We start from the raw sequence: 12,744 nt of genomic DNA, 5'->3' as shown, positions 1-12,744 counted from the left end.
TCCTTGGTATCTGCTGTTTCCAGGAAGTGGTGAGTTTCTGGTTTGGAATTTTTTTTTATCTAATATACTAACTCATTTTGCGTTTTAGATTGTTTTTATTTTAATTTTATTTAAGACCTCACTTTTACACATACATATATGTATAAGATTATATGTGTATAACATTAATTGTAAAGATACATGTATTTTTGTAGCAATGTTCCTGTAGATAGACAAATCAATCTTATATATATGGCAGATATCAGTAATAGACCAGTGAAAATGATTAAATCACCAGGGGGATGCAAATAAAAATCAATGGTTCACAAGTTTCAAGCAGATTTTTTTTTCGTTTCTTTTTTTTTCTGAAGAGCAAATATTTAAGGCTAACTGAAATTCCATATTAACAGATCAAGGATAAAGGGAGGTAATTCAGGAACCAAGGGAGATAGTCAGATAAGAAACCAGTGTCTGAATGATTTCAAGGAATTTTAAACATAATTATATAGACAGGATTTCAAGGAATATTTAACATAATTATATAGACAGTACAAAGAACTTTTTCTTTCCTGTAATAATTACCATAATCTAGTATGTAATTTAAAATGGCCGAAATAAAATGTAGCTTCCAGAGGAACTTAGACTCGGAGATTAAAATGAATTGGGCTGTAAAGTTGATTAGACACATTTGAAACGTAGATAAATGGTGAATGAAGGAAACATAATTTGTTAGAAAGAATTTGTGTTAGACTTAGATAAACTTGCATAAGATTTTTTCATCAGCTATTTGCTGAATATTTGCCTATTAAAACTTACTATCTTCTGACAATAGGGAGATTTACTAACCTGAAATGTCTATGTATAACCAGAAATTATATTGTTCTATACAATCTGTTCACTTATTTGTCCTTTACAGCCTTTAGATTCACCTAGCTTGTATATTATAAAGTGAGGAAAATGTTTTAAAAACGTTTGTGTTTTCTGTTAGATATATGGTACTTATTACACTTGTAAATTAATGAATGTAGGAAAAGTATTTTTTCTGCATATTATCTTAGTGGTTTCCCAATCAATTTTCTTTCTTTTTCATTTTCAAAATCTTCTTGCCTGAACATTTTAAATTCATAGCACAAATTAACTCTCATGTACGTGGGAAGATATTCCCCAAGCACATTTTCAATAGAACCTTTTTCTACACCAATAAATTCCACTACACATGCTGCACACCACTAGAAACATGGATTCACAGGAAACTTGATCACAAAACAAAAATGTTTTATGTTCAGCCAAAAGATTGTGATGTCACAAAGATAAGAAATCTCCATGTTTTCGATTTGCACAGCACCGTCACCATTTAAGATTCTGCACCATAAAGATGTCTTCCTATATGTTTGGGAATTTTCGACTTCTTTGAGCTTTGGAAAAAATCACAGAATATCCAAATATACATGTATATATATATATGCGCCATTGAAACGTTCTTTTATAAGAACGCAGATGTGGCACAGCGGTATAAGCTGCAGGTATTTCTGGCTAGGCGATTGGGTGCCGTAGATCGTGAGTTCGAGGCCCGGTCAGGGCACGAGTCAAAAAGTTGTCTTCCTTCGTCATTTGTGTTGCTAAGTTATATATATATGAACATTTAAAGGACGTTGTGCATTCTGTAAATAGTAGAAATAATGAAATCAACACGGCATTTTCGCTAACGTTTTCAGGCCTTGCTGGCCATCTTCAGGCGATTTGTTTATTCTTGCTTAGTTACATTATGACGTCATCTATTTGTGACGTCATAGACAATTTACCGCACGGGAGGTAACGGTATAATTGAAGGTGTCACTATCTAGTGACTGTTTAGTATTGGTTTAAATAGTTTGACAAACAGTTTCTCTTTACAAAGTCTATTGGCGATGCCGGTGTTTCCCCATCTGATAAAATCGGAATCTGTTAAATGCTCCCTTGCCAACAGTATCCAGGTGTGCACTCAGTGGAATTTGGCGGGTTTCCGGCGAGCGTATCTGTTGCTTATGTACTCAGACTCTCTCACTAAGTGCATTTCCAGTTTGGCCAATGTAGAATTCTTTGCAGGTGGGACATACAATAATGTAAATGAGATTTTTGCTTTTACAATTTATATATATATACAGTGGAACTTCCTTAACTCCAACTCGGATAACTCGAATACCCCGCTTAACTCGAAGTACATCGTCGGTCCCGGCCGAATTCTCTCTTTATCTTAGTAAAAAAAACTCGGAAAACTCGAACTCGGATAACTCGAAAAACTCTGATAATACGAAGTGAAAATTTGGTCCCAACAATAAAAATCCTATTTGAAATGAACGAATAACTCGAAGTATGATTTTCGTTGATCGGTGGTAAACGCCGACATTTTTTAAGAGCTAAATTCCGTTTGTAATACTGAACATATCGGCACTACATGCTATTATAAGTGTTTCATAAATTCATAAAAGAAATTGTCGGTTGAATCTTATTACAACAAGTCTTGGTGATAAAAAGTACTGCTTTACTTACATCAGGTAATTTCCTAAGGCGGTCGCCGATATTAGTACACACGATAGTCAACAACTTATCTACCCGCTCGCTCAAGCGGAACTAATCTCTGACACACAGGTAGATCTACCCGGCTGATGTTTTTGTAGGTGTAGAAATGAAACGGTCACCGGCGCCTATTAAATCTTTAAACTGCTGAAACAATAGCGTAATTACTGCCGAGGTGTTCAGAGTACAACTGTAACGGTCAGTGCTGTGTATTAAATCGGATAAAACGTCAACTCAGTCACAGTAACTTTATCGTGACTGTATATCGGAAAAACTACACCAAATTACAAGTGACATAACGAAACATTACATATATATTTATATGTATTGACCAGTCTTCACACTAAACTGATGAGCGACAGAGCGGAGTTATAATGATTATATAATATCAAATATTGACCAAACTTTTCACCAAAAATGATAACTCGCTTAATTCGAACACTCGGATAACTCAAAGTTTTTTCGTGGTCCCGTCGACTTCGAGTTAACGAAGTTCCACTGTATATATATATCATTGCTAATTTGTTTTAAGAATTGAGAGGTTGAGATAGAGAACATATCCCCTACACTGAACAGGATGGTGTGGAACTTCATTTGTTTATACTTAGAGGAAAATTCCTATCTTGTCCTGAAACTTTTTGTGTTTATTTATTATTCTGAATATTCTGCCATTCACATTAAACTCTACAAACAATTGTTTGGCTGGCTTTGTAGCTCTTTACAAATATCATATTTGATAAGGTTTTAGCTCACCTGGTCTGAAGGACTGGTGAGCTTATGTCATGAATGACAAGTTGTCTGTCTGTCCATCAGCATTTTTTCTACTTGTCATGAATGACTAAGTGGATTTTGACCAAATTTGGCCAGAAGCATCCTTGATGAAGGGTTCTCAATTTTGTATAAATGATGAGTCTGCCAACTTAAATGAGAATACATATACATGTGTATATATTCAAATTGCCATGACTAAGATATCCAGGCGAGAATTCAAGCCATCTGGACCTCTTGTTTCAAAACTGTTTACTGTGTCACTTGGATCATTAGATAGAATCTTTAAGTGAAAGTAGATACTTGAAGACTTGGATTGAACTATTCTTTTAGAAAAAGTTTAGATAAGGGTTCATGGTGAGAAAGCATGCATCATCATACTTACTGTCTTATTCATGAAATACAGAAAAAGATAATGTTCTAATCAGAATAATCATATACAAAATAATGTGAAATGTACCATAATTTTGTCGCTATTTCATCTTTTATTTAGAAATGCATTATATGGTCTTAGAGAACAAATCCTGGGAACTAGATTTTGTTACTATGACAACTTATGTTCTGTGGATGAAAATATAAGAGTATTATGATTTTTTACGTTGATTGGACCAGGTGCATGTCAGCCGCTATATGAAGTTATGATATTACATCATTAACTTGTGTTGTCGTGACAACCTTATTCTGTTGCTAGGGACTTTGACAGTACCATAGCAATTAGGTTTATGGAGAGCACCAACCTCATTAGTGAACTGCCATACATCAAACACAGGAGAATAGCTAGGTGTTGGTTGATACTCTTCAGTACATACTTTTCTCCTATCACAACATTTGTGTCTTCTGTCATAAAAAATAACATCATATGAACTGCAATGGCAAGCCCATGTCATGGACTTTGTTTATTATAAAACATCACTGTACTCACTTTATCTTACATCCACAGTACAATACATTATGTACAACAACTTACTTTCAACAATGTCCAATTATCCAAGACTAATAATAGATAGGGAAACAAATCGAAGCCTTACAACAAGAACAAAATGCCATGTTGCTGCTTCATTTCTTTCTAATTACTAGAGTACATACAGACAGTACATCACACCCACACACACATTTCCAGATATTCGGAATACGAATGCCACTTATGTATACAATTTTTAAAATTGTGTTGTAAAAGGAAATTAGGATCAATTACTGCATCACAAATTTTAAGGCTAAGGATGAGTTCTATGAATTCTACCACTACCAACTACTGGGAACATGCTCCTAGGATTTCTGAATTTCAAGATCACAGTAGTTTCAGAATATGCAGAAAAGGAGCTAATGAATTGTCTAACTCTGATGCTTTTCTAACCTAAACCAGGATTAAGTCCAGAGCTTTTCTTATTAACAGCCACTATACAGCTGACAGGATAACCATGGATGCTTTTATCACTTGACATAGCAATTTGGCTTATCAGTAGAAACTTCTTGAATATTTAATTAAAAACACAATTGATTCACTTCATTTTATAGAAAGTGTCACTTCTACTCATTTGTTAATTTTGGATAGCTTTTGTAACAGGATTTGCTGTCATCACATTTATGGGGAAAATGTTTACAAAATATTTATTAAATTGAAAGGATTTAAAGAATGAAAATTATCATTTTTTGCTGCAGTTTGTTTTATGAGATTTTGATTTCATGTTCTAATTGTTTGTAAAGGTATCAGCACATTTTATGAAACAATTTGTTTTAATCAGATGTAAGATGAGAGATATAAAAATGTGGTTCCAATGGAAAGGAAATTTCAGTTGAGTCACATATCAATACCCTGCTGTGGCGATGAATTATTCTAATAAAGAGTTCAATTACGTTTAAATCTCAAAATAAATTTGAATTACAACACTTGTCAAAATTAAATTCATTTTGTCATTGATTATATCGCCTTTTAAAAATGTGTGCAAATAAAGTGTATATACAAGTAAATCTTAAATCAAATGCCTGTCAATGTATGTTTTTTATTTATGTAATTTGAATTAACTTAAAGCTGTTGTAATTTACACCTGCATTATGATCGATTCAAAGTGTTTTGGATTTTGAAAAATGAAAATATAGATTTAACCAAATAACTAATTCTTTATTAAGCCTTGTAGGAAAAACTTGTTTTTTTTTTTTTTTTTTTTTAATTATTAGAATATTTAGTTCATCAGTTCAACACATTTTATTAATAGCTTTTGTTTATTAATTTTGTGTTTTTCTTTTTCAGTTTGACAAAGCAAGCAGCAAAGATGAAATCAATAAAATTGTGAATACATTCCTTGATACACTGCGCTCAAAGATCAACCCTCATAATCTGCAGCGATTTGTACATTCTTTCATGAAGTAAGTGCAGCAATCATCAGGTATATCTTGATTGTTTAAAAAAGAAGAAAACACAAAAGAATGTCAACTGTTTACGCGATATACCTCACAATGCTCCTATTCAAATGTTCTTCTAGCCATAGGTTTAGGTTGTTATGGTCTAGTCAATGGTAGTCCCCCATATGGGTCTGCAGAGCTTGTTAGTAACCCATCTCCTATAACCTCCATATGGGTCTGCAGAGCTTGTTAGTAACCCATCTCCTATAACCTCCATATGGGTCTGCAGGGCTTGTTAGTAACCCATCTCCTAACCTCCATATGGGTCTACAGGGCTTGTTAGTCCCATCTCCTATAACCTCCATATGGGTCTGCAGAGCTTGTTAGTAACCCATCTCCTATAACCTCCATATGGGTCTGCAGGGCTTGTTAGTCCCATCTCCTATAACCTCCATATGGGTCTGCAGGGCTTGTTAGTCCCATCTCCTATAACCTCCATATGGGTCTGCAGAGCTTGTTAGTAACCCATCTCCTATAACCTCCATATGGGTCTGCAGGGCTTGTTAGTTACCCATCTCCTAACCTCCATATGGGTCTGCAGGGCTTGTTAGTAACCCATCTCCTATAACCTCCATATGGGTCTGCAGGGCTTGTTAGTCCCATCTCCTATAACCTCCATATGGGTCTGCAGGGCTTGTTAGTCCCATCTCCTATAACCTCCATATGGGTCTGCAGGGCTTGTTAGTCCCATCTCCTATAACCTCCATATGGGTCTGCAGGGCTTGTTAGTAACCCATCTCCTATAACCTCCATATGGGTCTGCAGGGCTTGTTAGTCCCATCTCCTATAACCTCCATATGGGTCTGCAGGGCTTGTTAGTTACCCATCTCCTAACCTCCATATGGGTCTGCAGGGCTTGTTAGTACCCATCTCCTATAACCTCCATATGGGTCTGCAGGGCTTGTTAGTCCCATCTCCTATAACCTCCATATGGGTCTGCAGGGCTTGTTAGTAACCCATCTCCTATAACCTCCATATGGGTCTGCAGGGCTTGTTAGTAACCCATCTCATAACCTCCATATGGGTCTGCAGGGCTTGTTAGTCCCATCTCCTACAACCTCAATATGGGTCTGCAGGGCTTGTTAGTAACCCATCTCCTATAACCTCCATATGGGTCTGCAGAGCTTGTTAGTAACCCATCTCCTAACCTCCATATGGGTCTGCAGGGCTTGTTAGTCCCATCTCCTATAACCTCCATATGGGTCTGCAGGGCTTGTTAGTAACCCATCTCCTATAACCTCCATATGGGTCTGCAGGGCTTGTTAGTAACCCATCTCCTATAACCTCCATATGGGTCTGCAGGGCTTGTTAGTAACCCATCTCCTATAACCTCCATATGGGTCTGCAGAGCTTGTTAGTAACCCATCTCCTATAACCTCCATATGGGTCTGCAGGGCTTGTTAGTAACCCATCTCCTAACCTCCATATGGGTCTGCAGGGCTTGTTAGTAACCCATCTCCTAACCTCCATATTGGTCGGCACGGCTTGTTAGTAACCCATCTCCTAACCTCCATATGGGTCTGCAGGGCTTGTTAGTAACCCATCTCCTATAACCTCCATATGGGTCTGCAGGGCTTGTTAGTAACCCATCTCCTAACCTCCATATGGGTCTGCAGGGCTTGTTAGTAACCCATCTCCTAACCTCCATATGGGTCTGCAGGGCTTGTTAATAACCCATCTCCTATAACCTCCATATGGGTCTGCAGGGCTTGTTAGTAACCCATCTCCTAACCTCCATATTGGTCGGCACGGCTAATTGTTGGTAACCCTTAATTAACTTCTCCTAACTTCCATAGACCTCTAGGGAGATTGTTAGGAGGGTTGAGTTCTATAGCTCGACTAGTTACAACTAAGAATATGTTTAGTACATATTGACTTGCAGGGTTGTGACTATTTGTCATAATCAAAGGTTGTTTTCTTTTACAGACGTTCCAACATTGCTGATCACCTGTCGAGTCTCAAGTAAGTTTCCAGTTGTATGCTCTTCACAGATACAGATTTTATATTCAGTCTCCATAGTTACAGCTATGTCAATTAAGGACTTCTCAAACCACTGATTCAGTTTACCATCATATTAATCATTATGCTTATATGTGTAAGGCTGTTCCCCAAACAGACAACAGTATTGCAAAATTTCTTGTTGGTGCAAATATAAATTTAGTTACAAGTTCTAATGAGCTAGCTGGCTATTCGCCTTTGAGAAATACAAATGGCGCTACTGAATTATATTAGGATTATATGGGAGTATATTTACCAGGTATGCTCCACCAATTCTTGTCTGCCATCATGCATGTACATATTAAATCCATGAGCAGTTCGTATAACTCTTGAAGTCGGTTAGCAATGTTCTAATGGGTTGATTAAAAAGAACTTCTAATCAAAGCTTCAAATTGACCGATTAACACTCATGGTCAATATAATGACATCACAATCAATTTCTGACTGGTGCAGACAAAATGTTTCATGGTATATTGCACTACTGACATAATAACTAACATGTGAAAAAAATATTACATGGACGAATTCAATTTGACAATAATAAAAAAAATGTTTATCTAGTATTGTGTTGTTTTTGCTGTAGGTGCCGAGTACTGACTGTGACAGGTTCCAAAGCTTCCTTCAACCACACCGTGCATACCCTCTTTGGTCATATGACCCAGCAGCTAGATAAGAATATGGCGGATTTGCTGGAGTTTGATGGAGTGGCCAATGTGATAGAAGAAAGGGTAATTGACACTCTTAGATAAAAAAAATACAGATGTTTCTAGATTCAAATTTCAAATCACAAAATGATTTATTGATGTATGAGTATAAGTAATTGTAAGCCAAGACTATCATTATTCATGAAATAATGCTACCATTGTGGTCAGATTAAAGGCAGCTAACTCTTATAAAAACCTGTGCAATCATTTGTAACTTAGCTTAAATTCTTAATGTTCATTTAAGCTAATATAATACTAAAATACAGTATTTTTTGGGGCCAATGCTGATTATTCCTTCTGAAATTAATTGGTCTGTGGTTGACCTTTTCATTTGTCCTTGAACAATCCTTGTTAACGTCGTGGTGGGAAAATGTTGTTAGTGACGCTTTTGTTTCCGGCTAACAATTCCTCTTTTCTGTCATACAAATGATATACATAATGATTGCTGAAAGGCCTCACAAAACAGGCCCGCCATTGAATTTCTAAGTTTCGAGCAGAACCCTCTGCAAATGCTGCTTTCATGGAGATTTTTAAATCTTCCTCTAATTTCTTAAGGGCTGCCCCTACAATAATAATAAGGCATGAACTAAACAAACAATATTTACAAATTTCCATTGTAGTATATTATCGCATTACATGCACCCTAAAACGTATACCTGGTATGTGTACATGTACCTGCAGGTATTACCAACTATGGGAGAATTTGAATATCACCTCCTCCACCGGTTGGAACATAACTTCCATCCCCCTTGTTAATTTCTGGAACCTATCTTTATGAGAAGAGTCTAAATGCCATCTCGACAAATGATCAGGAATTCTATTGGACTCGCCTTCAATACGTCTGGCTCTCGGCTCAAACTCATGAACAGCTGCCTGGAAGCTGATCTCACGAAGGCATGCCTGCATAAAAGTTACCCTAGATTTTCCAGAATTTATAACTGCCACAGACGCACTGTTGTCACAGTTTATAACAATCTTCTTACCCCTACAGTTATCCCCCCATAACTTGACACATACCACTACTGTGAGAAGCTCTAGGCAGTTAATACTGAGGTCCTGTGTAAGAATGAACTGAGGGAACACGGCATGGAAACTTTTCCCTTTGAAAAAACCCCCACAGCCTGTCAAGCTAGCATCTGATACAAACTCAACGTCTGGCATAGACCATTCCTCTAAACTCATCATCGACACCCCATTGTATAATACCAGGAATTCTTTCCACCAAAGTAGGTCTTTTTTAACTTCTGGAGGAAGGAACTAAGAAAGGGGCATTTGACCCTGTACTATCCCGGAGCCAATTCAGGAGTCGACTAATGAAAATACGACTCTGTCTTACACAACTCGCCACAAACATCAGCTTGCCAGCAGTGACTGCACTTGCTGTATATTGGCCTCTTTCTTACCTATCCACACCACCACCAGGTCGGTTATCTCCTGCAACCTGAAAGGAGTTACCTCTAAGGTTAAGGTATCAGTATCAAACAGAACCCCTAAAAATACCATTCTAGTAGAAGGTGGAACAGCTTTAGGTAGTGACTCGACAAGACCACTGTTGTGCAATACAGCACCAAGAAATTCAAAGGCATTCATGCTTTTAGATTGCACCTCTGCTCCCCAAAGTCATCTAAGTAATTGAGGATGCAGTAACCTGCTTGAAGACATATGAATGACACTGCTGACGTGACTCTCTGACATATATAAGCTGCCGATCTAAGACCCATGGATAACACTCTATCCATATATATTTTGCCACTCCACATGTAACCCACAAGGTGGATATCTCCCGGATCTATTGGGATATGTCTATATGCACGCTTAAGGTCTCTTTTAAACAAGTGACAGCCCTTACCTTTGTCTTTAATCAGATTCACGAGATCGTCAACTCTGGGATAGCCTTACCAAGATAAGTGTCCTTGGGAATATGGGCATTAACTGACTTACCTTTGGGAAGACTAAGGTCAAGGATAACTCTCCTTTCCTGAGTCTCTTTTAGGTACTGAGTTCAGGGAAGCCAAATTCCATTAGATCACAAATTTCAGTGTCTTTAAAATCAGTTAGCATTGCTCGGAAATAGTTATGTTTAGCGCAGATTTTACTTACCTGATTCCCGGATTTCGCGATGTTGTTCAGTCTCTGTGAAGTTTTTGTTAGGTTCTGGTTTGACCAAAAGTGGTTCCTTACCTGAATTTTTCTTGGTTAAAAAATAGGGTAGAAAAGTATTGACCTGATCATCTCGCTGGAACTATACTCACAAGACTAGGCTGGGATTTCCTACCCCCTGGGCCTAGTCAACTCGCTGGAGTTTAGGAGCTATACTCACAAGACTAGGCTGGGATTTCCTACCCCCTGGGCCTAGTCAACTCACTGGAGTTTAGGAGCTATACTCACAAGACTAGGCTGGGATTTCCTACCCTCTGGGCCTAGTCAACTCGCTGGAGTTTAGGAGCTATACTCACAAGACTAGGCTGGGATTTCCTACCCCCTGGGCCTAGTCAACTCGCTGGAGTTTAGGAGCTATACTCACAAGACTAGGCTGGGATTTCCTACCCCCTGGGCCTAGTCAACTCACTGGAGTTTAGGAGCTATACTCACAAGACTAGGCTGGGATTTCCTACCCTCTGGGCCTAGTCAACTCGCTGGAGTTTAGGAGCTATACTCACAAGACTAGGCTGGGATTTCCTACCCCCTGGGCCTAGTCAACTCGCTGGAGTTTAGGAGCTATACTCACAAGACTAGGCTGGGATTTCCTACCCCCTGGGCCTAGTCAACTCGCTGGAGTTTAGGAGCTATACTCACAAGACTAGGCTGGGATTTCCTACCCCCTGGGCCTAGTCAAATGTGGTGAGGACATTCTTGGGAGGACTCCTGGTGACTCCTTTTTACCTTGTCCTTCCTCCAACATGAGGCACAAATGTGAGCAACATGTCGCCTTATACTCCCATGATCTCTCCATCATGGTCCCCCTTTTCTGTGCATTTATTCCTCTGATAAGCTGAACAGAACAAAACTGTTGATTTATCACTAGAACCCTGTCCCCGGGAGTTCGGGTTCTTAGACTTAACAGAATTGGAACCTCAATACTAGCTGGATTATGGTTTCCAGTCCTTTTCCCTTATTTCAATTTTTCTTAGCCATGCAGCATAAAGGGACAAAAGAGCTTTCCATTCATAGATAATCGAGTAATAAACAATGCGTTTTAAAAACTCTGTTCTCCCCTCCCTTTCACCGACAGAAATATTTGTGCTAGAGATAATTTCTAACTCGCCTGCAACGAACAGCTTAAAGGACAGATCATTGAATTGTATGTTTTGATTGACATATTCAAACTGCAAATGATGGTGGGGGTATTTCTGAGGGAAAGAAACCGAATCACTGGATTTTCTTTTAATTCCTGAAGGTTTAGACCTGTTCTTACTTTTCCCCGAATCTACATAATTAGATCCCTCACTAACATCAAAGCTATCATCTGAACTTGAGGACAAAGACTCTTCAAAAACCTTCAATGCATTTAACCTTTTCTCTGACCTCTTGGACAACACACTCAACTCCCTTAACTTCCTTAAATCTGTGTCTAAAGATATATCGCTCACCATACCTTTCTTTACATTTTTCACATTGTCTCTTTTTTCTTCACTGACTGCTTTCTGTCCTTTTCTACATGTACCATGGTCCTTCTGCCTGCTTTCTGTCCTTTTCCACGTGTACCATGGTCCTTCTGCCTGCTTTCTGTCCTTTTCTACGTGTACCATGGTCCTTCTGCCTGCTTTCTGTCCTTTTCTACATGTACCATGGTCCTTCTGCCTGCTTTCTGTCCTTTTCCACGTGTACCATGGTCCTTCTGCCTGCTTTCTGTCCTTTTCTACGTGTACCATGGTCCTTCTGCCTGCTTTCTGTCCTTTTCTACATGTACCATGGTCCTTCTGCCTGCTTTCTGTCCTTTTCCACGTGTACCATGGTCCTTCTGCCTGCTTTTTGTCCTTTTCCACGTGTACCATGGTCCTTCTGCCTGCTTTTTGTCCTTTTCTACATGTACCATGGTCCTTCTGCCTGCTAGAATGTCCCGTCAACTTTGACCCTCGGTTCACACGAATGTTAGCCAGTTCTTTTCTGAGTTCTTGGATTTTCATGTTCTTTGGCTTCTAAGGAACGTCGCTTCTTTTCTTGTCTAATTTGCTTACGAAGCGCGACAATCCCCTCGTTTGCCACGCGTACTTCCTGTATCGAATTCGTCTGCGGAGTCATCAAGCTTGTCAGAATTAACACCAGTACCATCATCGTCTGTAGGACTTTCACCGGAAGTTGACTCCGAGTCTTCACCGGTCGCGTTCCCTTCGCCGTT

The 12,744-nt window shown here is 38.6% G+C and overlaps 1 protein-coding gene across 4 annotated transcripts in view; it reads left to right on the top strand.

The window, feature by feature from the left end:
* The window catches only part of LOC117339569 (uncharacterized protein ZK1073.1-like), a 103,833-nt gene that overhangs the window by 79,354 nt on the left and 11,735 nt on the right, over positions 1 to 12,744 (top strand). For all 4 annotated transcript variants that reach the window (XR_004535264.1, XR_004535263.1, XR_004535265.1 and 1 more), the window contains 4 exons: positions 24 to 29; positions 5,552 to 5,667; positions 7,630 to 7,665; positions 8,285 to 8,429. Coding sequence is in view for 1 of the 4 variants with exons in the window: in XM_033901253.1 (XP_033757144.1) it covers positions 24 to 29; positions 5,552 to 5,667; positions 7,630 to 7,665; positions 8,285 to 8,429 (303 nt within the window). In the remaining 3 variants the exon portion in view is untranslated. The remainder of the gene's footprint in view (positions 1 to 23; positions 30 to 5,551; positions 5,668 to 7,629; positions 7,666 to 8,284; positions 8,430 to 12,744) is intronic.

Source organism: Pecten maximus, chromosome 12 (genome assembly GCF_902652985.1).
Source record: "Pecten maximus chromosome 12, xPecMax1.1, whole genome shotgun sequence".
Lineage (NCBI taxonomy): Eukaryota > Metazoa > Mollusca > Bivalvia > Pectinida > Pectinidae > Pecten > Pecten maximus.
Note: the sequence above shows the minus strand (reverse complement) of the source record. Positions and strands in the feature narration are given on the sequence as shown.